Source organism: Narcine bancroftii, chromosome 1 (assembly GCF_036971445.1).
Source record: "Narcine bancroftii isolate sNarBan1 chromosome 1, sNarBan1.hap1, whole genome shotgun sequence".
Taxonomy (NCBI): Eukaryota; Metazoa; Chordata; class Chondrichthyes; order Torpediniformes; family Narcinidae; genus Narcine; species Narcine bancroftii.
In genome coordinates this window covers 403,392,862-403,420,546 of record NC_091469.1, presented here as the reverse complement: position 1 = coordinate 403,420,546, position 27,685 = coordinate 403,392,862, and the positions used below count along the sequence as shown (strand labels likewise).

Sequence of the window (27,685 nt, the reverse complement as noted above, 5' to 3'; positions counted from 1 at the left end):
TGATTGACCTGGATGTTCCCTGTACAAGAGATTGGGTAGGCTGGGTTTATTCTAATCAAATGCAAGAGGCTGTGAGGTGAATTTATCGAGTTTTATAAAATTGAGAGGCTAGATCGTCTATCTTTTTTCCCAAGACGGGAGTATGGAACTAAACAGAACAGGTTTAAGGTGAGAAGCGAAAAATTCAAGGGATGTTTTCTTTTTGCACAAAGTGAACCTCTGGAACAAGCTGCCAGAGGAGGTGATGGAGCAGATACTTTTGCAATGTTTGAAAGGCATTTGGACTGGTACATTAACAGGAAAGGCTTAGATGGATGCGTGTCTATTGCATGCAAATGGCATGAACATAGAAAGGTATCATGAGCATGGAAGAAAGGGCCTGCTTCTATACAATCCATTTCTATGTTTCTATGAAACCTTGTGGTAGAATCAAGAGAGACTAAGCAAAGATGTGAAGCAAAAGTGTGTGTGGTTGGACAAGTTTTTTTTTAAATGTCTGGTGATAGAAAATTGAGAATTTCAGACTTTTGCAGTACATGTATCACATACAACCCTGAGATTCTTTTTCTTGTGGGCCAGGCAGAATTTCTACTTATTAGTAGGGCCAAAAAAAAACTGTAGTCAGTGCACATGGAAACGAATTAAGAAATGTAAACTAACTGTGCTGCACAGAGACAAAAAAAAGAGTCCTTCAATGAGTCCCTGATTGAGTTTGTTGTTTTGAGTCTGATGATGTAGGGGTAGCAGCTGTTCTTGAATCTGGTGGTACAAGTCTTGTGACACCTATACCTCTTTGCTAATGGTAGCAGTGAGAACAGAGCATAAGCTGGGTGATGGGCATCCTTGATGATTGCTGTTGCTCTCCGATGGTAGTGTTTCCTGAAGACATTCTCAATAATGGGAAGATTTTACCTGTGGTGTTCTAGGCTGTGTCCACTACTTTTTTGCAGGACTTGACGCCCAGATGTATTGGTGTCCCAATACCAGACCACGATGCAAGCCAGTCAGCACACTTTCCACTACACATCTCTTGAAATTTGCCAGTGTCATTAGTGTGTTGGATTCAGAAAAAAATCCTCCAAGAACTTGCATTTGCTCACCCTCTCTACCTCTTAATTTTCCTCCAATAATCACTGGATTGGACACCTCTGGTTTTCCCTTCTTGAGGTCAACAATCAGCTCCTTGGTTTTGTGACATTGATTATGGGTGGTTGTTGGTGCACCATTCAGCCAAGTTTTCCATCTCCCTCCTGTATGCTGACTCATCGCCCCTTTTTATACACCCCACTATTGTAGTATCATCAGTGAATTTGTAGATGGTGTTCTCATACTGAGCCACTCTTGGTGTATAGCGAGGAAAGCAGTCATGTGGGGCTTTGATACTGATGGAGATTGCGGAGGAGATGTTCTTACCAATCCTCACTGATAGTGGTCTGAAGGTGTCTGCTGTTGTTGAACTTGATGAATTTGGAGTCTCAAGAGTAAAGCATCAAAGACAAGGCAGCAAAAGAAACAATGAAATCCCACCAGAAGTGAAAAACAACTTCAAGGTTGAATTTGGTGGGAGAAAAGTGGCAATGAGTTGAACAGTTAGGTGCTGAAAGTCAGAATATGATGGAAATATTCAGCAGATCAAGCAGTATCTTCCGGGGGGTTGGGGTTCAGATCAAAGGTTCTACATTTCTTCTATCTGAAATATTAACTCTCTTTCCACGGATGTTGCTTGACATGCTGAGTATTTCCAACATTACATTTGCTTTTTTTTTTATTTTAAGGATTATGTAGTGTTCAGTTCTCACATCACTTCTATTTATAACTAATAAGCATTAGCAAGTTGTGTTATGGGGGGGGGGGGGGAAGGAGTTGAGTCTGAAGCAACCAATCCCCTCTGTTGTCATTGATTTTATTTCCATGATCATTTTGGTAAATGCATGGCTGTTTGTTGTAAATTTTAGCGCTCAAGCATTTCTGTTTTGCTCCCCTCTTACTTTCAAATTACTTTGCATCTGGGTCCTAGTGAAGACCAATTTTATCAAAATCCATTATCAGTGGATCAGTGTGGCGATTATAGAAAATTGCCACAAGTATTGCTTAGATTGGTATCTGCAAAATTGCTAAGAGTCTCTGATTTTTGCCTTCGAACCTTCATCTTGTGATACAAGTTCTTCAAAAAGTCGCTCATTATTTTATGGCTTTTGTCTATGAATAATCAGGTCAAAGGAGGTAGATTGGCAACCATACTTTACTACACGGTTGGTTGATGACTTTGCTACACATCTTCGTGTGTTCAGAAAAGCTCAGCAAAGGATAGAAGACTCGAGGGCAAAAAAAGGTAAGGAATAAATATTGAGTTGACTTTTTTTCTTGGTGGTTGTTCCTCCTTTTGTCACTGAGTTTTGTGTCCCATCTTCTTCATTAAGCTTGGGCTGCAGGAATGTCAGGGCCATTTGGATCCTTGAGGATACACTTTGCCCTGCTTGTATAGAATGTTGCAAGATACCAAAATCACTTTGCACAAGGCACATTTTTAATTGGCATTTTGACAGAGATGGTAATGTCAAAGTGTGTGTTGAACAAAAGTAGATATGAAAGAAAATGTTTTTTTGAAAAAATACCATGCCAGGTTAGACATGCAAGTTTTTTGTATGGTTGTTTTACATCTGTTTTAATTCTTTCTTTGGCTTGGCTTCGCGGACGAAGATTTATGGAGGGGGTATTAATTAATGGTCTGTTAATTGAGGAGACAGATCACTTGGTCTCAACTGATTCTTGAATCTTGTCTGAGAAGGGAAATATTTTGTCTGTTCTAACCCAAATAACAAGGGGTCTTGTTATAATCCAATATCCTACCAACAGACATGCATAAATAATGTGTGCATTCAGACCACTTAGTAACAAGCATATCATCTGAGCAGATACCTGCAAAAGAGCCAAAACTTTATCGGAATTTTTTGACAAATATTTTGGCTGATGAGGCTCACTTTTCTTTGAATTCATCTTATTTCAACTTATTTTGTTTATTTCCTTTTATCTGTTTAATGTTGAATATCATTATGCAGTATGCTTTGTTATTCATCATTATGGAAATCTCAATGTGAAGTTATGCAAAATGTTTATATGTTATCAATGAATTAAAGCTACTTACTGCTGCAACAACAAAATTTGATTTATTATTAATAAGATGGTAATTCGGAAATTTTCAGTGTGCAGCCTCAATTTGTATTGGATATGGACATTGTTCCAATTCCAGGATTTATTGCCGTTCCTAATTAACCTTTTGGAAAAGATCAGCTGCTATAATACTTTTGGTAATGATTACTTGGCGTATAGCATGTAGATATTGGTGTTACCAAATTCCTGCTGCCTTTATCTCGATTGTAGAACAGGTAATAGATTTGAAAAACTGGTATTACATTAGTCCAGGTGAGCTACTGTAAATAACAAATATCCCTTCATACCTCTGAGCCTACTTTGTGGATGCTGGACAAGCTTTGGAATGTCGAGTGGTATCTTACTGAAGTTTACCCAGACTATACTTCACAACCACAGTATGTGGTTGTGAGTAGCTAGTCAAAGGCTGTAAAGACTATAAAGTTTGACAAAAGGTCTTTGACCTTAAACATCAAATTTTCTCTAGTGGGAGTATGGAACAGCTGCCATTTAATAATTTTGACAGGTGCATGAATGGGAGGGGTGTGGAGGACAATGGATTGGGTGCAGATCTGTGGGACGAGGCAGAATTATATTATTTGTAGTACCTGCAATTATTTTGGTCCATTTGAATGACTGGGCAATTTTGATCTCCTAGGGATTGTTGTACCAGACTTTAGAAATTATGATACCATTGAATATCAAGGGTAGATAACTGAACTCTTTCTTGTTGGACATGGTCATTGTCTGGCAATTCTATAGCATGAGTATGGCTTTTTACTCATTACCCCACACCTGAATGTACAAGTCTTGCTGCATGCAGACAAGGAGTGTTTCATATGCTGAATAGTTACCAGTACTCTGGAACATTATGTTATCATCAGTGAATGTGTAAATGACTGATAGAAGGAAGGTATTTCAAACCATTGAAGATTATTGCTCTGGAAAATTCCTGCAAGAACAAAGCCAGAGAACATTACAGCACAGAAGCAAGCTCTTTGGCTCTTCTTGTCTTTGCTGAACTATAATTCTGCTTAGTTCCACTGACCTGCACCCAGTCCATAATCCTCCATGCCCCTCCCATCTTTGCACCTGTCAAAATTTTTATTAAATGTTAAAATTGAGCCTGCATTCACCTTTCAGCTGGCAGCTTGTTCCACACTACCTTGCATGAAGAAGTTCCCCCTTTTAGCATCAACATATTGCATCTCTTCTGGTTTGTATCTTACTAAACCTCAGAAGTAAATCTTTTCTGCATGCTTTCAATTTTGTTGATACCTTTCCTTTAGTTAACTGACGAAAACTGCACACAATACTCCAATGTCTTTTCCAACTTTATCACAACATGCCACGTCCTATACTCAATTCTTTGATTTATGAAGGCCAAAATGCCAAAAACTCTGAATATCTACCTTGATGTCACTTTCAGGGAATTATATATCTGTATTCCAAAATACTTCTGTTCTATCACACTCTCCAGTACCCTACAATTCACCATAAATGTCCTACCTTGGTATGTCTTCCCACAATGCAACACCTCACCTTTGTCTGCTTTAAATTCCATTTGCCATTTTTCCATTCACTTTCCAGCTGGTTCAGATTCTTCTGCAAGTTTTGAAAATCCCCCTCTCTGTACACAATGCTTCCATTCATTGTGTCATCTTCAAACTTGCTGATCCAATTTACCACATTATCATCCAGATCATTAATATACTTGACAAACAACAATCGTCCCAGCACTTATCCCTGAGGGACACAAGTCACAGGCCTCCAGTCTGAGAAGTAATCATCCACTACCACTTTGGCTTCTCCCGTATAGCCAATGTCAAATCCAGTTTATTACCTCATCATAAATACCAAGCATCTGAACCTTCCTGACTAACTTCCCATGTAGGACTTTGTCAAAGGCTTTACTAAAGGCCATCTAGACAACATCCACAGCCTTTCTTTCATTTCATTACTGTACTTTCATACAGTATAGAAACCTCCTCGAAAAACTACAAGATTGGTTAAGCATTACCCACCTTGCACAAAGCCATGCTGACTATCCATAATCAGTCCCTGGCTAATCCTTATGCATCTGATTTCTAAGGACACCTTCAAATAATTTACCTACTGCTGACATTAGGCTAACTAGCCTATAATTTCCTGGGTTACTTTTCAAGCCTTTTTTAAACAATTGAGCAAAATGAGCTACCCTCCAATCCTCTGGCATCTCACTTGTGGCTAAGGACATTTTTAAATATTTCTGACAGGCCCCCTTCAATTTTTACACTTGTCTCCCTCAAGATCTGAGGGAATATCTTGTCAGGCTCTGGGAATTTATCTCCTCTCATTTGCTTTAAGGCAACAAGCACCTTCTCCTCCTCTTTAATCTGTATATGTTCCATGACCTTACTGCTTGTGTTTCTTACTTCTATACATTCTGTGCCAGTTTCCTGAGTAAATTCTGATGCAAAAAAGGATCAATTTTAGATCTCCCCCCAACTCTTCTGGCTTCATTCATAGCCAACCACTCTGATCATCAAGAGGACTAATTTTGTTCCTTACTATCTTTTATTTTGGTCTCAACAAATGAGTAGAAACCCTGAGGATTTTCCTTTACATTGTCTGCCAAAGCAACCTTGTCTTTTAGCCTTCCTGATTTTCTACTTAAGCTTTTTCTTGGATTTTTTTTACTCCATCATCTCATTTGCTCCTTGTAGCATATATCTGCTATATACCTCTCTTCTTCTTAACCAGATCCCCAGTATCCCTCTAAAGTCCAGGTTCCCCAACCAGTTAACTTTGCTTTGATCCTGATAAACTCTGTACTCCCAAAATTTCACTTTTGAATGCCTTCCACTTATCAAACACGTCCTTGCTAGAAAACAGCTTATCCCAATCCACATTCTTGATCCTTTCTTATTTCCTCAAAATTGGCCTTTCTCCTGGTTAGAATATCAGCCTAAGGACCGGACCAGACCATTCCTTATCCATAATTAACTTGAAATTAATAGCTTTATGATCACTGACCCAAAATTTTCCCCTTCACATATTTCTGTCACCTATCCTGTCTGGTTCTCTAATAGGAGATCCGTGGCACTCTTTCTAGTTGAAATGAACACATTTGATAATCTCCAAACCATCCAGCCTCTTTACAGTATGAGAGTCCCAGTCAATGTGTAGAAAGTTAAAATTTTTTACGATCACAACCGTATTTGTTTTTCTCTCGCTCTCTCCTCCCCCTTAGAGATTTGCTTTTCCAATTCTCGTTCACTATTAGACAGTCTGTAGTACAATCCCATGAGTGTGGTTATATCTTTCTCCACCCGTACAGTCTTTGTGGGCATGTCTGGTCTGTCCTGCCTGAGCACGGCTGTGATATTTCCCCTGACGAGCAATGCCATTCCTCCCCCTTTTATTCCTCCTGCTCTCACATCTGAAACAATGGAACGCATTGAGCTGGCAGTCCTGTCCCTCCTACAATAAGAATCAGGATTTATTGTCATGAACAAATCATGAAATTTGGTGTTTTGCGGCCGGATCATAGTGTAAGCATACATATTATAATTATCTTCCAACATTACTATAAAAAAATAATAAATAATAGCTCACAAAAAGTAAGGCAGTGTCTTTATCTTTAGTTCATTATTCAGAAATCTGATGGCAGCAAGAAGAAGCTGTCCTTGTGCCACTGAGTGCTCATGTTGAGGCTCCTGTACCTTTTCCTTGATGGTAGCAGAGTGAAGAGGGCACAGCCTGGGTGGTGGGGGTTTTTGAGGATAGATGCTGCTTTTTGTTTCAAAGACACAGTCTCCTGTAGATGTCCTCGATGGAGTGAAGTCTGGTACTGATGATGTCACAGGCTGAGTTAACAACACTGGAGTTTATTCTTGTCCTGAGAAATTGGAACCTCTAAACCAGGCATTGATGCAACCAGCCAGAATGCTCTCCATGCAACACTTACAGAAGTTTACAAGTGTCTTTGGTGACATACCAAATCTTAACTGGCAAGCCTTTTTTTAATGATTGAATCAATGTGGAGGCTTCAGGACAGATCCTGGGAGAAGTTGACACCCAGGAATTTGAAGTTCTTGATCCTCTCCACTATTGAGCCCTCGATGAGGACTGGATCATGTTCCCCTGACTTCCTCCTGAAGTCCACAATCATCTCCTTGGTTTTGCTGATGTTGAGCGCAAGGTTGTTGTCATTACACCATTCAACGAGCTGATCTTTCTCCAATTTGATTAATGGGAACAATGTCGTATTTCCAGATGCAATCAATGTTTTAAGCTTATCTGCCTTCTCATTTTTGAACACCTTAGTTCACCCAACATTAAGCATGCATTTTTTGATCCTGGTGCAATAATGCAATTTTTCCAAGTTGATTAAAAAAATATATAAAAATTTAAATACTCAACAGCTCAGAATTTTAGAGAAAAATACCTTCAGGTTTATTGCATAAAATTTGTGGAATTTTTCATGGATACAAATGACACAGATTGATGGTAGAACTGTTAGTGTTGTAATGATTTTAAACCAGGATAAGTGAGATCATGCATTTGCTTGAAATAAGATGGATCAGAGTACTCGGGTAGTGTAAAGTGAAGAAAGAACATCTATAACTTTAAAAAAAAGTTATTATAACTCTAACCCCCACCCCACACCAAATAAATAATTTACTGTACTACATTAGCCTGTATAACTAATGAGGAAGAATGTTGTTTTTGCTCTACAAGGCCCTTTAAAGCTGACCATTAATTAGAGAACTCACAACGTCTGCATTTATCATTGTCAGAATATTATGTAACTAATCTTTTGAAACAATATTTTTTAATCACAGCAATAAAGTAGATTTTAATATGCCATTTTAATCAGTGATACTCTCATTTCAGATATCTCTGAAGAATTTGTTGAAACTTTTTTTGAGGTTGAAGTGGAAATGGAGAGAGAAGTGTGCCGTGATCTCATTTGTACTTCAAGCAAAGATGAAGAAGGTTTGTTTCAATTTTGGGCTTCCTACTAAAGAAGATCATTAAACAAATCTGGAAAGGAGTTATTCTTCACCTTAGCAAAGTTATTTTCTTTCTCTTCAGCACTGGAGAATTGCAGCTTATGTGCTTTAATGATGGTTTTTATTTGATCATTCTTTGACAAGCGATCATTCAAGAATAGCCTTAAGATAGACTGGCAGAAATGGAAAACTGTCTTCAGAATTGTGTTCTCTTGTACAAATTATTAAAACATTAAAATGTTACAGCACTGTACAGGCCCTTTGATCCTCCATGTGGTGCCAAACTGTATAAAAGTGCTAAATCCTCCCTACCTTATCATCCTCTACTTTCCTTTCATCCATGTGCCTATCTAAGTCTTTTAAAGGTCCCAAATATTTCAGCCTCTACCACCACTCCAGGCAAGGCCCCTGATGTCTTCCCTCCCTTAATCTTATACATGTGACCTCTAGTAGTTGTTATTCCCACCCTAAAAAACAGGTATTGATGTCCAACCTATTTATACCTCTCATAATTTTGTAGACCTCGATCAAGTCCCCTCTCATCCTTCTCCATTCCAAAGGAAAAAGTTGCAGTTTTGCTTCATAAGACATGCCCTCCAATCCAGGCAACATTCTAGTAAATCTCCTCTGCACCCTTTCCATAGCCTCCACATCCTTCCTTTAATGAGGCGACTAGAACTGGACACCATACTCCAAATGTGGTCTCACAAGAGACATAAAGCTGCACTCTTATACACAATCCCCCCATTAATGAACCCCAGAATCCCATAGGCTTTTTTTTTTTAAAACTTTCATCAATCTGAACACCTACCTTGAAGGATGTATGGATATAAACGCCAAGATCCCTCTGTTTATCTATGCTCTTAATTAACTGACCATTAACCCTGTTCTGAACTTTTCGATTTATCCTGCCAAAATGCATCACCTCACACTAGTCCTGATTGATCTCCATTTGCCATTTTTCTGCCCAACACTGCATCCTGACTATTTCTTATTGCAACCACTGACAACCTTCAGCTCCATCAACAATTCCTCCAATCTCTGTATCATCATCAGATAATTTATAAAAATCACATCCCTGTGACCCTCCACTAGTCACTGCCCTCCATGCAGAGTACCTCCCTTTCACCACTACTGTCTTCTTCCTGTAAGCCAATTTTTTTGTCCAGACAGCCAAGGTTCCACTGATCAAATGCCTCTTGACCTTCTGGATTAGTCTCTCGTGGGGGACCTTATGAAATGCCTTACTGAAATCCATATAGACCACATCTACTCTCGTGGGGAACCTTATGAAATGCCTTACTGAAATCCATATAGACCACATCTACCATCCTACCCTCATCAATTTATTTTGTCACTTCCTCAAAGAACTTAATTAGGCTCATGACGCACGACCTTCCTTTTACAAAGTTATCGTGACTATTGTTAAGTAAATTATACCTCTCCAAATGCTAGAACACACATGTCAAACTCTGGCCTGTTGGCCCGCGATATAATTATATTTGGCCCGCAAGATCATTTCAAAAATGTATTAGAGGTGACCCGCCCTGCAGCGAGAGCCGATGCTGTTTTTTGGTAATGTCACCCCCACCATCCTCCCCCTTCATTGCACAGCCTTCCCCATTGTAACACGAGAAATTGTAACACGAGAAGTCTGTCGATGTCATCAGCCGGCAAGCCAGTTGGAAGGCTCCCCGCACAACCCGTCACTTCTCCCTCCTGTCAAGCGGTGCGGCGGATGGGCGAGCGCCTGTGATTTCCTGTCGGCGCAACAGGCATGGCAGGCTGCGCACGGCCCCCGGGCAGCGCGAGCCCCACGCGACTGGCACCAGAAGGCCCTTCCACAGCGCGAGCGCACTTCTCCCGGTCGCCACGGCCTTCAGCGCTTGCACCCGCGCGAACCCCAGGGACGGCTGGTTCGGCCCTGCACGTGAAGAGAGAGATGGTGGCTGTCCGCAAAGGCTGATCGGCAGCACGCTGGGCCTGAGTGGGTGGGTAAGCAGGGATGGCCAGAGGGTGTAGGTGAGGAGTAATGGGCAGGGGAAGTTATGGTGGTGCGAGGGGCAGTTAGAGGGAGGGGTGGATAGGGAAGAGGTAAAAGGGAAGGGGCAGGGCGAGTAGGGGAGGGGTGATTAGAGGGTGAGAGACGGGTAGAGGGAGGAACAGGTTGAGGGGAGAGGCAGTAGAGGGGCGTATATAGGATGGGGTGGATAGTGGAGTGAGGGGTGAGTAGAGGTTGGGTAAAGGACTGGTCAGGTAGAGGGATGGTGGGTTGAGGGTGAATAGAGGCCTAGAGCCTGAGGAGTGAGCAGGAAATGCTGAGTCTTGATGCAGGCCAAAATGGACACAGCCTGTGAATGCTGACTACATCTCCACAGGGACCAAATATGTTTCCCTCAGGTCAAGCAAAGGGTGAACTTGAGCTACCTACTCCTGACCTGTAACATTATCCTCCTAAAGTTATATCCTAAAGTTTAACATTACATATGTTGAAAGAAGAGAAAACATGCAGATGTTGAAATTTTTCAATAAATATTTAGTTTGGCCCTCGACTTAGTCCAAGTTTTTAATTTTGGCCCTCCGTGAATTTGAGTTTGACACCGCTGTGCTAGAAGATTCCATGCTTAAGAATCCTTTCCAATAGTTTACTCACTACTGATGTGAGACTTACTGGTCTATAATTCCCAGGATTCTCCTTAGTACTTTTTTTTTAAAACAAAGGGTCTACATTTGCCATTTTCCAATCCCCAGGCACCTCCCCTGTAGTCAAAGACCAAAGCTAATGCTCCTGCAATTTCTTCTCTTACCTCCCACAGTAACCTAAGGTATATCTCATCTGGCCCTGGGGACATCAATCTTGATGTTATTTAAAAGATCTAACACTTTCTCTTCCATAATCACCACGTTGTCCAGAACGTTGTTCTGCTCCATTTCGACTTGATCCTGATCAAGGTCCTTTTCCCTTGTAAATACAGACACAAAGTATTCATTCAGCACCTCCCCTACATCCTTCTCTTCTAGGCACAGTTGCCTCTTTTATCTTTTAGTGGTCCTAGTTTCACTTTCGTCAACTTCTTTATACATATGCATCGAACGCCTTGGTGTTCTCCTTAATCCTATCTGTCAAGTCCTTTTCATGCCTCCTTCGTGCTCTCCTAATTTCCTTCTTAAGCTCCTTCCTGACTTCTATATATTTATCATGAGCCCTATCTGGTCCCTGCTTCCTATATATCTAACATAGACTTGCTTCTTCCTCTCTACAAATCGCCTTACCTGTTTTGTCATCCATGGTTCCCATTTTCTTCCATTTTCTTCTTGTCCTAGTGGGACAAACATGTCCTGGACCCAGCTCAATTGGTCCAGTAACTTCTTCCACGTTTCACCTGTGCTCTCCCCTTGAACATCTTTTTCCAATTAATTATCCCTAGTTCCTGTCCAATCATTTCATAATTGGCTGTTCCCCAGTTGATCATTCTCCTATTTAGCCTGAGTTTCTTTTCCTATAGCTATTCTGAAGTTAAGGGAGTTTTGATCACTTACACTAAACCCAATTTTGTTACCTGACACCAGATCCAGTATGGCCTCTCCTCTGCCTGTCTTGAACACACCTAACAAATTCAGCCCCATCTATCCCCTTTGTAGTCAGGAGGTTCCAGTAAATATTAGGGAAGTTAAAATCTCCCATGACTACAATCTTATATTTCCTGCTCCATTCTAAAATCTGCCTGCTTATCTGTTCCTCTCTGTCTGTGAGACTATTTGGGGGCCAAAAAACTATTCCCAGCAGTGATTGCTCCCTTCCTATTTCTGATTTCCAACCATATTGACTCAGTGACTTACCTTCCTCAGTGTCCTCCTTCTGTACATCTGCAATACTATCGTTAAGCAACAGTGCCACTCCCCCACCTCTTCTTCCTCCCCTCCAATTAAAAAAAAAAATCAGCTATACCTTGCTACCTGCATCATCCATTCCTGTCCCTCCTCCAGCCAGGTTTCAGTAATAGCTACAACATCATAGTTCCATGTACTGATCCAAGTTCTAAGTTCATCCCCTTTATTTCCTTATACTCCTAGCATTGAAATAGACACATTTCAACCTTTCTGACTGTTTGCATTTATGATTTGCCCCCTTCCTGTCTTTCCTCAACATAGGACTCGTAGCATCCTACTTTTGTCCTACTACCCTAGTGTCTGTATTCACGATCTGATTCCCACCCCCCGCCAAACTAGTTTAAACCCTCCCCAACAGCTCTAGCTGTTTTATCCCCTTCCAGTTCAGGTGCAGCCCATCCTTTTTATAGAGATCTGACCTTCCCCAGAAGCGATCCCAATGATCTAGAAATCGGAAGCCCTGCCGCCTGTACCTGCTCTTCAGCCACACATTCATCACCCATAACTTTCTATTAGTACCCTGTCTAGTGCGTGGCACAGGTAGCAGTCCTGAGATTACCACCCTTAAGGTCCTCTCTGTTAACTTCCAACCCAACTCCCTAAATTCACCCATAAGGACCTCGTCTCTACTCCTATCTATGTCATTGGTCCCCAAGTGGACCACAACATGTGGCTGCTCTCCTTCCCCTTCCAAAATGCTCCCTGATCCTGGCATCTGGGACGCAACAAACCAAACGAGAGTCTCGATACATTCCAACAAACTTCATGTCTGCCATCATAGCTAATGAGTCGCCTATTACTAAGGCTCCCATCTTTTCAGCCCTTGCATTCTGAGCTGAGGTGCCAGCCTCTGTGCGAGAGACTTGACCACCTCCACTTGTCCCTGGCAGATCCTCTCCACCAACAGTATCTAAAATAGCATACCTATTGTCGGTGGGAAAGCAAACAGGGGTACTCTGCACTACCCGTGCCTTCCTTTTTCTTTTTTTTTTCATTTGGAGATCATCCTTGAGTTTGAAGAAATTTAGTGAAACAAAAGAGAAAAATCTTAGTAATGCTGAGAACAAAGTAATTCTGAATAAACAAACTATTAGCCTCAGTTGGACAGCAGCATACCTGTATGGTTTAACTTTTATTTCTGTTTTGATAGAATCTAGTTTACAATAGCCGCTTTCAGGTGCTCGGATGCAGATAATGCGCCGGCAGATGCGGCTGGGGGAGTGCAGCTGGGACATTCAGGTGGCTGCGGAGAAGATGCCTTTCTGTCACCTGAACGTGCCAGCTGCAGGAGTGCCACATCCGAGTGAACGCTGGCTCCTGTGGACTGTGGCCGTAGTCTCACTACTGCTTTCAGGTGCAACGGGAGATTCTCGGAGCTGGAGATTATACCAACAGGAGGAGGAGGATTAGGTAAGTGCTCCTCCTGGCCAGGTTCTCCGCTTTCAGATAGCCACACGACAGCTGCATTGGAGTACAATAGGTGGCTTTACATTGGGGTGTTTTGGCCACCTGAAAGTGCTTAATGAAGCAAATGTTATCTCGGTGTTCCTTGACAAAATAAATTGTCCCTTACAGCAAAAGAAAAAGTACCTGCAATGAAACTAACAGATAAAAATATACCAATTTTCCACAATAACCAATCCAGTGGAAATGCTGGAGGCTGTGACAATTCGCAACTAGCCATTCCAAATATAGTATTGCAAAATAGATGTCAATTTAAAAAAAAACTAAACTTGGGGTGAAAAGATGTGGAGCATCATCAATTACCATATTTTTACAAATACCATGTGCATGTTATATACATATTTTACAAACCAGGTATCCCACTATGCATATGTGCGCTAGCTGCCATTATTTTTTTATTTTAATTTTTAAAAATAACATGTTGAAACCATGCACAATTTATAGCGGGCATGGTAAAGTCACACTGGCAATTATAACAAGTGTGGGAATATAATAACTGCAATGAAAGAACATGCACAATTTATAGTGAGAGTGGGAAAGTAATCGTGGCAATGAAAGAACACACACAATTTATAGCGAGAGTGGGAAAGTTGCACCAGCAATTCATAGTGAGATTGGGAATGTAATAGTGGCAGTGAAAGAACACGCACAATTTATAGCGGCCATAGGAATTGGCAAAATTTTGATTTTGGGAATATCTCTTTGGTCTGAGTGCCAGGGTATTCCAAGAAACAGGATATTCTGGCTTGGGTACTCCACCTTATCAATGTTAATTGCCCAAACCTTGAGGGAGGAGATTAACATATCAAGTGCCTCTGATCTGAGACAACATTAGAACGATTCTACCCTATGGCTTCAGTTAAATTGTCCTCCTTGCATCAAATCAAACCATAAATCTCTCAATTGCATACTTTATTTTTAACAAGATAAGGTTTCTTTTTAACAAAAGGCTTTTTAAATCATGACAGAATTAAAAATCTGAAGCATGTCTTTGATCTATTTAATTGATTCTTCTCCAAAGCTTCTTAATGTGTTGCAGGAGGATATCATCCATATTGACACCTCTGGGGGCAGTTGAATGGGTGTAAATTGTGGGAGATTAACTGGCAGATAATGGGACTGTGGAATGTGATATGTTTTGTTTCATGTCCCACATAAATGCAAATTGCTCTTGTGAGTTGGAATGTAGAATATTATACCTGCGCAGTACATGCGTGCGCGCACTATACAAGAATATTTTTTACATAGTTTGATTTTCTGCACTTAATATGCATTTGTGCATTTTCAGAGTGAAAATATGGTACTCCTCAAGCTAAAGAAAATGAATGGTGTTACATAGTTGTAAATATATTAGTAAAAATCTTCTACTCTAAAAATGTTTCTACGTTTCAAATTTTTCATGTAGATTACGAAGCTGCACATTTTGTATTCAAAAATTACTTGAACAGATAAATTTGCAAGTCTTTTTTAAGGTTAATGAAGAACAATTATCTCTCATTCCTGAGTTCAAGACTCTGTTAACTAACATTTTAAAATCATTAATTTGTAAGAAGTAGATTAAATAAGCAGTAAAATGTTTTAAATGCATAAGCCCCTTTTAAAATGTTTCTCATGAATCAATATAGTTGCTGTCAAAGGACAATGTTACAAAGATTATGAAATAAAATGGAAAATTTTCAAGGTCAAGTGGAAAATGATAGTTAAGGCAATATGCTAAGTTTCAAGAATATGCTGAATTATTGTTTAAAACCTGCTGACTGTGAAGGCCAGGGTATGCATTTATGACCTCATCGAGAGTAGAGATGAAAGAGAAGCTGGGCGGCAGTTATTTTGGCTGATGGTGACTTCTGAACTGTCAATTATTTAATTTAATGTGTGTACTGAATTGATAAACAATTAAATTTAGTTTTTGTACAATTCACAAACTACTACAGTGGTGACCCCGACAATTCAAAACTGCCTCTTTTGGATTGCAAAATGCTGAAAGGAGACAACTCAGATATACAGAATGCAGTTTCACACAAACTGCCCACCTTCTGGGCATCACAACCGCAAGTATGGTTTGAACAAGCTGATGCCACAAAATACTACTATGTGTTCAGTGCGCTGGGCCAGGAAACTGCTGGGCCTATCATCGATGGATGAACACAGAACCTGCCTCCTTTTCGAACAGGTTTACTCGAACAGATGTCTAAGGACATCTGTCTACTCCTCTTGGATGATGATTTCACTGACCCCATCCACCCCCCCCCCCCCCCCGATGGCTTGCAGCCCATGCGGATGTTCTATGGCAGGCCAAACAGAAAGGGGAAGTGATCATCAACCAGATGGCAGCTGTGCCTCACCAGGCAAGACAGACAACCCCAGCCTCCACGAAAAGGGTGACAATGACATAAGCCTCAAACAGCACCAGTAAGGACAAATGGTGCTACTACCACCAAAGATGGGGCTCTGTGGCTTGCCGAGGCCGACCACCCTGCGCGCATCCGGGGAAATGCCCCAGCCAGCCATTGGTTGTGTGGTTGTGGCAGTCATATGGTGCTGCACCCCATGTTTCAGGCTGGCCGTCATTTGGGGCAGTGTTTTTTCATTGACACGGGAGTGGAGGGAGGTCAGTGTGGTTTCCCCCCCGAGCAACATCACTCATCTGGAAAGAAGGGGCCTCCCTTGACTGCTGCTGCTAACGGCAGCAGCATCAGGACATGCGCGGTCTGCGCAATGCCCTTCAATTTCAACTCTTGCCATTTCAAGTGGACCTTTACCATTGCCGATGTCTCACAACCGCTGCTGGGTGCGGATTTCCTCTCGGCACACTTCCTGCTGGTTGTTTTGAAAGAACATCTCATCAATTCCAAGCCGTTCAAAGAGATTGCCTTGCGCCATGGCGAATTAACTGCAGCCCATCTCAGCTCGGTGACCTTCTCCAACAATGAGTATGCCAGGATCTTAGCCAATTTCCTGGACATCTTAAGTGCGCAGTTCACAACAGCCAGCCTCAAACATGGGGTGCAGCACCATATGCCCACCACCAGACTTGTTCCATGCACGTGCATGTACTGACAAGCTCCAACTTGCTAATCACTAGTTTCACAGGAAGAATGAAATAGGCATAGTGCACTACTCAGACAGCTCATGGGCATCCTTGCTTCACATGGTCCCAAATATTTCTGGGGGCTGGAGACACTCTGGAGACTGCCACCTTCTTAATGAGGTCACAGCAGCTGACCCTCATATCCAGGACTTCACTGCAAACCTGGGCGGTGCCATGGTATTTTCCAAAATTGACCTATTATCAGCTACCATCAGATTCTGGTTCACCCAGACGACATCCGCAAGATGTCTCTCATCACCCTATTTGGGCTCTTTGTGTTCCTGCATATGGCTTTCGGCCTCGAGCACTGCCGAAACTTTCCAAAGACTTATGGATGTGGTAGGCCGCAGCCTTGACTTTATTCATCTACCTCAACGCCTCATCGCCATCCATTTTCTCTAGAAACACCGCACACACCTCTGACAGCTCTGCCACAGGCTTGACGAGCACGGCTTGGTGATCAATCTTGCCAAGTGTCAGTTTGGCCTCATTTCCATTAACATCCTCAGCCAATATATTGACCAGCACAGAGCGGTCCTGCTCCCATGCAAGTTTGAGGCCACTCGCAAGAGTCCCATACCCTCGACTGTGAAGGGACTCCAAGAGTTTTTTTTTTGACATGGTCAACTTCTATCACCGTTAGTACCAACAGCAGCCAGGATAATGCAAATACTTTTCATGGCCCTGGCCAACAAGCCAAAAGAGCTTTTTTGGGAAGATGTGGCCACATCTGCTTTCAACGATACCAAGGAAGCACTGGCAAAGGCAACAATGCTGGTACATCCATGGCCCAACACACCGACTGCTCTCACAGTTGATGCATCAGGCACAACCTTTGGCAGAGTGCTGGAACAACTGATCAATGGTAGCTGGCAGCCCATTGCCTTTTTCATTCGTCACTTGAGACTCCTCAAACAGAAATACAGTGCTTTCAACTGGGAGCTCCTCACTCTACCTCGCCATCCAGCATTTCTGCTATTTTCTTGAAGGCAGGGATTTCAGGGATTTCATGGCTTTCTCTGGTCACAAACCACTCTGTTTGCCTTTGGCAAAGTATCTGATCCTTAGCCCAACAGCAACACCACCTGACCTACATCTTGGAATACACGACTTTGGTCCAGCATATTGCAGGCAAAAGTAACCAAGTCGCAGATGCATTATCCTGCATGGCCATCAATGCCATCCACACTCTGGTTCCAGGTGTACATGGCTGTGGTGGCCACCCAGTGAGAGGATGAGATGCTCACCTATCAAGCCTAAAGTTAGACAATGTGAGATTTGCACCTGCTGACACCACACTTCTCTTTGATGTGCCTATGGGACAGCTGAGACCCATCATCCCTGCTGCCTGGCGACACTGGATCTTTGACATGGTTCATGGCCATATCACCCTTCCATTCAGGCAACAAAGGAACTTACTGCAGCCAAGTTCATGTGGCGTGGGTTGCGCACACAGGTCGGTAACTGGGCCAGAGTGTGCATCCCCCGTCAAACCTTCAAGATCCAGCGACATTTCAAGGCGCTGCTTCAGATCTTTTTCCTGACACACCGATATTTTGATCACATTCATGTCGACGTCATAGGACCGCTGCCCCCATCCAGAGGTGTCATTCACCTTTCACCATCGTGGACAGATTCACGAGATGACCAGAGGCCATCCCACTCTCAGACACCTCCACTGTGACCTGTGCACATATCCTCATTGCACACTGGATTGCCCGTTTTGTTTTGCTGGCGGACATCTCCAACAGAGGTGCACAGTTCATCTGTGGTCAGTAATGGCCCAGCTGCTGAGCACGAAGCTGCATCACACAATGGCCTCCCACCCACAAGCAAACAGAATAGTGCAATGTTTTCCCTGGCACATGAAGGCATCCCTCAAGGCATGGCTCATGGGCCCAGACTAGATGGATGAATTGCTGTGGGTCATGCTAAGAAATGCAGGACCTTTCAACTTCCAAGGCCAAGCGGTGCCCAACTTAATGTCCCAGGGAACTTCACCCCGGCAGCATGTGGACATCAAGAACTGCCCATGACCATGCTGACTCATCTCCATGAGAAGGTGGGCATGATTTTTCCTGACCCAACGTCCTTAAATGGTCTCAAAACCACGTGTGTCCCACCCAACCTGAAGGACAGCCAATATGTTGTCCTTCAAGATTCCCACTGTACACCTCTGCAGAAGCCATTGTCTCTTTGGACTCTCAAGCTGGCACATGGATATTGACCAACCAATGCAGGTAGCACAACCCCGCTGCAGAGGGCATCCACCATCACGACCAAACCCACCCTCACCTCTGCAACCTAACCACCTCCAACACTCTGGATCTGGGGTGGGTTATGTGGCAGATCACGCCACTTAGTTCTCGAACCATTTTTCGGAGGTTCAGGCTCTCATGAGAGGAGAGCTAGAACACTGAGCTGGACATCAGTGCTTCTGACATCATCAAGAGTAGAGACAAAAGAGAGGCTGACGACAACTTCTGAACGGAACTGTTGATTTATTAAATTTAATGTTTGTACTGAATTGTTAAACAATTTGGAGTTTGCACAACTCACAAATGACTGTAAAAGCACCATTTCACTGAAATAAACGTCTGTTTGTGGCACAATTTCAAGGAATGAATGTGAATCCTTTTCAAGAGCTCACTCAGTCTGTGAGAAAGTAAAATAGGATGATAAGGAGAAGCTCAATTTGCTAATGGAGCTAATGTTTTTTTTTCTGAAAGGTCAGGTGCTGTTCAATTGAAGAAATTGGTAGTAAGTATGGAAGGTCAAAGAGGAAAAAGTGCGTGAAATATAGGTTAGACCAGTGGTTCTCAACCTTTTTCTTTCCACTCGCATACCACTTTAATCCCTATGCCATCAGTGTTATGTGATTAGTAAGGGATTGCTTAAGGTGATATGTGAGTGGGAAGGGAAGATTTTCAAATTTTTTTTCCACCCACATACCACCTTAAGCAATCTCTTACTAATCACAGTCCACCTATGGCATAAGGAATACTTAAAGTGGTATGTGAATGGAAAGAAAAAGGTTGAGAACTGCTGGGAGACAGGTGGAGAGAGCAATGACAACTAGAAGAGAACATTGAGTGATTGGTGCAATCGAAGTCAGGAGACCCGAATGGCAGCACCAACACTTTTTAAATATAGTACCTCACTGTGAAAGTGAGGAACTGTGTAGCAGAGTAATTATCATCAGAGCAGTAAGGCTTTGGCTCAAGAGACTTCAGTGAGAAGAGGCTGAGGTTGTGATACAGGAATGGAAGAAAGGATCAACGTATTCAGGAAAAAATAATAATTCACCAGGTAGGGGCAGGTCTAATCTATCTTCTATATACAGTGGGAATGGCAGCCAGTGCAGGGGAATGCTCCTTTTGCAGAATGTGGGTAGTCAGGGAAGCCAGCAGTATTTATGACAACTTCATCTGCAAGAAGGTATTCCAGCTGCAAATCCTTAGAGTTAGGAAATTGGAGTTGGATGAACTCTGAACTGAGGAAGTGATAGACAAGAGTTACTGGGACACTCTCATACCAAGGAGGCAGGAGGGAGGTCGCTGGGTGACCATCACGAGAATGAAAGGGAACAAGCTATCAATTATTTCTGTTTATTATCTTAAAATGGTGCAAATCTCCCAAATAATTTGGTTAATAAAGCTGCATATTATAAATTGTTTGCCATCCCTTCACAACAAATCCCACAGTGTTGGTGTAATTCTGGTTTGGATAGGCCTTCAAATAAAGGGGATAGCAGGTTTTTTTTAAAGTTTATCAAATAGGGATAGGTTTTAAAGTTAATGGTAATGTTTGTTGTCATACATATATCCAAAATACAGTTAGCTTAGTGGTGAGCGTAATGTTGTTACAGTCCCAGCAATCGGGGCTGGGGTTCGAATCCTGCACTGTCTGTAAGGAGTTTGTACATTCTCCCCATCTCTGAGTGGGTTTTCCTTAGGGGCTCCGGTTCCCCTCCACTATTTTAAAAATACCTGGGATTGTAGGTCATTTGGGTGTAATTTAGGTGATATGGGCTCATGGGCCAAAAGGGTGTGTTAAATTTAAAATTAAAAAAATTAAAATACATTGTCCATATGCACTAAAATTCTTGTTAAACCCAAACAGGCAATTTGTTAAAAAATACTTTAATACATTGTATTGGATTACTGTATGAAAGAGTTAATACATATAAAAGAAAATATTTACAGTTAGAGAAATGCACAAAAAAGTGGTGTTTCATTAGTCTATATAGGTCTTGTATTTTATGATTAGGGTAGGAAGGGGAGGTTCAAGAACTTGATAGCCATTGGAAAAATACTGTTCTTCAACGTTGATCTGCTAGACTTCAGGCTTTTGTGCCTTAAGCTAGCAGCTAGATTGGCTTCACGGACGAAGATTTATGGAGGGGGTAAAAAGTCCACGTCAGCTGCAGGCTCGTTTGTGGCTGACAAGTCCGATGCGGGACAGGCAGACACGATTGCAGCGGTTGCAAGGGAAAATTGGTTGGTTGGGGTTGGGTGTTGGGTTTTTCCTCCTTTGCCTTTTGTCAGTGAGGTGGGCTCTGCGGTCTTCTTCAAAGGAGGTTGCTACCCGCCAAACTGTGAGGCGCCAAGATGCACGGTTTGAGGCGTTATCAGCCCACTGGCGGTGGTCAATGTGGCAGGCACCAAGAGATTTCTTTAGGCAGTCCTTGTACCTTTTCTTTGGTGCACCTCTGTCACGGTGGCCAGTGGAGAGCTCGCCATATAACACGATCTTGGGAAGGCGATGGTCCTCCATTCTGGAGACGTGACCCATCCAGCGCAGCTGGATCTTCAGCAGCGTGGACTCGATGCTGTCGACCTCTGCCATCTCGAGTACTTCGACGTTAGGGGTGTAAGCGCTCCAATGGATGTTGAGGATGGAGCGGAGACAACGCTGGTGGAAGCGTTCTAGGAGCCGTAGGTGGTGCCGGTAGAGGACCCATGATTCGGAGCCGAACAGGAGTGTGGGTATGACAACGGCTCTGTATACGCTTATCTTTGTGAGGTTTTTCAGTTGGTTGTTTTTCCAGACTCTTTTGTGTAGTCTTCCAAAGGCGCTATTTGCCTTGGCGAGTCTGCAATCGTGTCTGCGTGTCCCGCATCGGACTTGTCAGCCACAAACGAGCCTGCAGCTGACGTGGACTTTTTACCCCCTCCATAAATCTTCGTCCGCGAAGCCAAGCCAAAGAGAAGAGAAAAGTTTGTGATCAGGTTGATGGGAATAGTTTATGATAATGGCTGCCTTCTTGACACAGTGCCTCATGTAGATGCCTTCATTTGATGGGAGATTGGAGCCTGTGATGGATTTGATTCGGTTTGCTACCTTCTGCATTCTTGGGCAGTCAAATAACTGTCACATCTAGGAGGAATGAGGAAGGTAGCTGGGTGACCGACAGCAGAATGAAATGGAACAGGCCATCAACTCAGGGTACGTCTGTGGCCGTTACCCTCAATAACAAGTATACTATTTTGGATACTGTTGGGGGAATGACTTACCAGGGACAAACCACAGCAATCAGGTCTTTGGCACAGTCTGGTCTTGTGGCTAAGTAGGGAAGAAAGGAGAGAGATGATGGGGGATTTCGGTTAGGAAGGCTGATAAGGGATTGTGTGGAAGAGATTGAGTATTCCAGTTGGTATGTTGCCTCCCTGGTGACAGGGTCCGAGATACCACCAATTAGTTCATGACTTTCCCAGGAGGGAGGATGAGCAGGCAGATGTTGTGCTCTTCTGGGGACTAATGATGTGGGTAGGAAGGATGATGAGGTCCTGCAAAATGTTCAGGGAATTAGGCACTAAATTGGAGAGCAGGACCTCCAGGTTTGTTATCCCAGGACTGCTACCTATACCACATGTTTGTGACGTTAGAAATGGGAGGATAATGCAGCTAAACGTGGGGCTGAAGAGATACTGCAGGAGTGAGGGCTTCGCACAGTCATTGGAGACAAAGTCCACCTTCCTATTCTGCCTGATCACAAAACGTTTTAGGTGGCATTGCATAACCTTGTAAGGGCTGATGTAAACAGACTGAAGTGGTTGGCAAATGGTATCATGTCGAACTAATACATGTGCAGTATTGTAAATCATCTGGCACATACTCTGCAGTTGACGCAAGTCACATAGGTCTGAGCAATCATATGCTTTCCTGTAGGCAGTTAACATAATTGGACAGATCATACAGCACAGTTACTGTACACAGATCAATAAATTTGCCAGGTTATGGAGGGCCCTGAAAACCACCCGCCGCATTGTTAGGATATAAAAGGTCTGGGTCTCTTGTGGAAAAAGTTGCAATGTAGTTTTTCTCTTGAGTCACCTGGATGTACATCTTTTAATTGAAGATCTATGTTGATCTACCGGTACTGGATGAGATTGGATGAGTGTGTCGTGCATGGCAGTGAAATCGATGGTGGTTGTTTTATATAAAGCCTCAGTCATTCCTCAATAGGCTCCTATCCAGGAGCCACATAGAGGCTTAACATACAATGTCTACCATCAATATGACTGCCATTGCTTGCACACAACATACTGATCCTGATCACATCCGGTCACGGCATTCGTCTTCTTTCAGATGTACCATGTCTAGGAGTCACGTGATGGAGTAGTGGCTAGAAGGAGAATCTCCAGAAAAGAAGAAAAAAAGTGAAGGAAAAGCAAAGCCCCAGATACACAGAATACAACAAATAAAAGATAAAGATGTGGAGAAAAGAAAGAAAATGGCACCTATGAAAGAAAAACCAAAAACAACGGGGAAAAAAAGGAAAGGCGCCGGAAGAGAAAGGAGAAGGCCGTACCTGCATGAAAAAGCAAGGACCCGCTGTGGAAAGAGGAGCCCGCTCCCCGAGGTTAGTGGAGACCATGCAGGGTTGCTACCTACCGACAGGAGGACTGCAAAAATGGCTCACTGAGCCAAACAGAGGTGTGCAACAGCGAATGGATGAGGAATCGCGCATGCGGAACTGCGCACAACAAGGACAAGGAGAACTCCGCCGGGGGTGGAGGGGGGGACCAGCTGTGGAGTGAAACTACACAGCACGAACAGCTGAAAGATGCCCGACAGCAGGGCTTCCAGCTGGACGATAAAGAAAGCAACAGGAAAGGGAGGGATGAGAAAGAAAAACAGAAGCAAGAGGCCCAAAAGATAACCAGCCCAGAAGAAGAAGACCAACATCAAGAAGCCTTGAAAAAAACTCTTATTAAAGAGTTATTATTTCCTCCTCTCCTGGAAGTAATGAACCAGATAGAAGAATCACAAAACTTGCCAGATTCATGTAAAACACCAATAATTACAGAAATACCAAAGATGGGGAAAGATCCACTAACACCAGCATCGGATAGACCAATATCTTTACTTAACTCAGATTATAAGATAATAGCAAAACTATTAGCAAACAGATTGGCTAACTGTGTACAAAATATAGTAAAACAAGATCAAACTGGATTTATTAAGAAAAGACGAACAATGGACAATGTCTAAGTTCATTAATTTAATCCATGCAGTACAAGGAAATAAGATGCCAACAGTGGCTGTTGCTTTAGATGCAGAGAAAGCCTTTGACAGGTTAAATGGAATTATTTATTCCAAGTATTACAGAGGATCAATGAACCAGAGAAATATATTAATTGGATTATAGCATCATATAAGGGACCAATGGCGAAGGTGACAGTAAATGGATATATATCGAACCAATTTAAATTAAGCAGGTCAACTAAGCAGGGATGTCCACTATCTCCCTCACTGTTCGCTTTAGCAATAGAACCATTGGCAGAACTGATAAGAACAGAAAATAAAATAAAAGGGATAAAAATAAGAATGAAATCAGTTTATTTGCAGATGACATCATAGTATACTTATCAGAACCAGAAATATCAATAAAAGAACTACATAAGAAATTGAAGGAATATGGAGAAATATCACGGTACAAGATCTACACAAATACAAGTGAAGCGATGCCAATGAATAATCCGGATTGCACAGAGTTCAGAAAAGAATCACCATTTAAATGGCAAACACAAGCAATCCGATACCAAGGTATAAGACTAGATAATAATCTAGGCCATCTATACAAATTAAATTATCAGCCATTAATGAAGAAATTACAAGATAACTTCGAACATTGGAAAGATTTACCACTAACTATGGTAGCAAGGGTAAATTGCATTAAAATGAATATCTTCCCAAGGATACAATACCTATTTCAATTGTTACCAATTCCCTTTCCAGAGATATTCTTCAATGAACTAAATAGAATAATGAAATTCTTATGGAAAGGGGGAAACCGAGGATAGATCTAGATAAATTAGCAGAATGGTACAAACAAGGTGGTTTGCAGCTACCAAACTTTAAAAATTATTATAGAGCAGCACAATTAAGGTATCTATCAGATTTTTATCAAAAAAGGGAAAAACCAGGATAGAGCTAGATAAAATAGGGGAGAAGGTACCAGAACATAGACTTTATAAGTGGGATGAAAAACTGGTGCAATATAGAAGTTCACCAGTACTACACCATCTACTCAACATTTGGAAGAAGATTCATGTAGAAAGGAAAAAAAAACAAATGACCAACTACCAAAATTATTATTGATGCAAAATCAACTAATCCCCTTCACAATAGATAACCTTTTCTTTGGAGAATGGGAGAGAAAAGGAATTAAAAGAATAGAAAATTGTTTTTTAGGAAATAATTTATTATCATTTGAACAAATGAAGTACAAAGATGGTATAACTCACGGTACGATGTTTACATACCACCAACTGAAAAACTATTTAAAGAACAAATTGCGAAGCAGGCTGAGGTTACCAGAAGGAAGCAGCTTTGAATATGTGATAACAGACACAATGATAATTAAAAGATTTATAACAAACATGTACATCAAGCTGCAAGAGAAAGAGAACGATGAAATAAGCTATAAACCCAAACAAAATTGGGAACAAGATCTAAATATAAAGATAAAAAATGAAAAATGGGAAACGCTATGCTCCGGAACTATGAGAAATACAATAAACACGAGGTTATGTATGATACAATATAATTGGTTACACATGCCCCAAAAGTTAAATAAATGGGACCCAACAGTATCAGATGTTTTTGCTGTAAGAACGAAACGGGAAAAACAGTTCATGTAATTTGGGCATGTGAGAAAGTGAAAAAGTTTTGGGAAGATCAAAATCGGGTATTAAATAAAATCACAAAAAGCAACATACCAAAAATTCCAGAGATCTTTCTTCTAAGTAATATAAGAAGTAAAGAATTAGGCCTTAAACTGGATAAAGCACAAAAAAAAGATTTATTATGATAGTCTTAATTGTAGCAAAAAAATGTATAATGTCAACTTAGAAATCAGAAGAGAGCCTGATAGTACAGCAATGGTACATGGAAATGAATAAATGTATTCCATTGGAAAAAATAACATATAATTTTAAAAAATAGTCACATTATTTGAACACATTTGGGAACCGTACATGGAACACAACAGAGAGGGCCTACCGCGGACCTCCATCCCCTAAAATGATAGAAGGAGAAGAAGACGAAATGACCTGATACAGTGTGTACAAGTAGATGACACCATTTTTTTGTTTATTTTCATTGTGTGATGACATTGTTTAATGGTTTTTTTGTATTGTATATGTTGAATGTTTAATAGGTTTGGAGGGGGCTAGGAAGGAGGGTGGAAAAAGAGGAAAAAATGACACTGTGTATATTCAAGAGGGAAATGTTTGTGTGTATTTTGATTAATATTGTTCATAGAGTGAAAAATAAAAAGAAATTTAAAAAAAGATGTACCATGTCTGAAGAAAATTGTAAGATGAAATCCAAATGCTAAACCACATGTAGTGGTGTGTGCTTGTTCGCGTGGTCTGCATAAGAGGTTGGTCTATATAAATAGTAAAAAGGGGACCTTCCATCAAAAAAACAGAAGTGCTTCACTGCGAGGTATATGACACAGTGTTCTTGCCTGAACATGTTGTATTTCTCCTGAACAGGTGAAAGCTTTGCTGAAAAGAACACCAAAGGCTCCATCCACCGACCAACATTGTTTTAACACAGCTCCCATGGCATTGCCGGAGGCATCTATGCTAAAAGAGAGCAAGGTGTTGGGCTTCATTTTGTTGAAAGCACAAATAGCGTCATCTCCCAAACATAATGATCTTTTAAAAGCTGATTTATCTGATACTTTGTGTTGGTCGTTAAGGGGTAAGAGCATGTGGCTGCATTGCTGCATTTGGCAGGAAACAGGAGCCGAACAGGAGTGTGGGTATGACAACGGCTCTGTGTACGCTAATCTTTGTGAGGTTTTTCAGTTGGTTGTTTTTCCAGACTCTTTTGTGTAGTCTTCCAAAGGCGCTATTTGCCTTGGCGAGTCTGTTGTCTATCTCGTTGTCAATCCTTGCATCTGATGAAATGGTGCAGCCGAGATAGGTAAACTGGTTGACCGTTTTGAGTTTTGTGTGCCTGATGGAGATGTGGGGGGGGCTGATGGAAGACCTCAGTTTTCTTCAGGCTGACTTCCAGGCCAAACATTTTGGCAGTTTCCGCAAAACAGGACGTCAAGCGCTGAAGAGCTGGCTCTGAAGGGGCAACTAAAGCGGCATTGTCTGCAAGGAGTAGTTCACGGACAAGTTGCTCTTGTGTCTTGGTGTGAGCTTGCAGGCGCCTCAGATTGAAGAGACTGCCATCTGTGCGGTACCAGATGTAAACAGCGTCTTCATTGTTGAGGTCTTTCATGGCTTGTTTCAGCATCATGCTGAAGAAGATTGAATCATCTTTTGAAATGTGCCAGTTGCAGCATTCATTTGATATGTAAATAATAAATTCCCAGATCATTGCTGCCTTAAATTTCTAGTTGCTTTCTGAAGTATGTGACCACCTTCTCTGTTTTGGTCAATTAATGTGTAGAAGCACAGTTTGTAAATAAATTGTAATTGACTAAAGTTCAGGATTTATTGTCATGAACGAGTCATGAAATTCAGTGCATTGCAGCAGCATCAAATTATAAACAAATAGTAAAACTCCTGTTATCCGCAATTCAAGCAACAGGCAAAAATATAGCAGAAAATAAATGGGTAAA

At 41.8% G+C, this 27,685-nt stretch overlaps 1 protein-coding gene across 14 annotated transcripts in view; it reads left to right on the top strand.

The window, feature by feature from the left end:
• snx13 (sorting nexin 13) overlaps nt 1-27,685 on the top strand; it is a 206,626-nt gene that overhangs the window by 81,388 nt on the left and 97,553 nt on the right. For all 14 annotated transcript variants that reach the window (XM_069913813.1, XM_069913808.1, XM_069913812.1 and 11 more), the window contains 2 exons: nt 2,214-2,332; nt 8,029-8,130. In XM_069913813.1, coding sequence (XP_069769914.1) covers nt 2,214-2,332; nt 8,029-8,130 — 221 coding nt within the window. The remainder of the gene's footprint in view (nt 1-2,213; nt 2,333-8,028; nt 8,131-27,685) is intronic.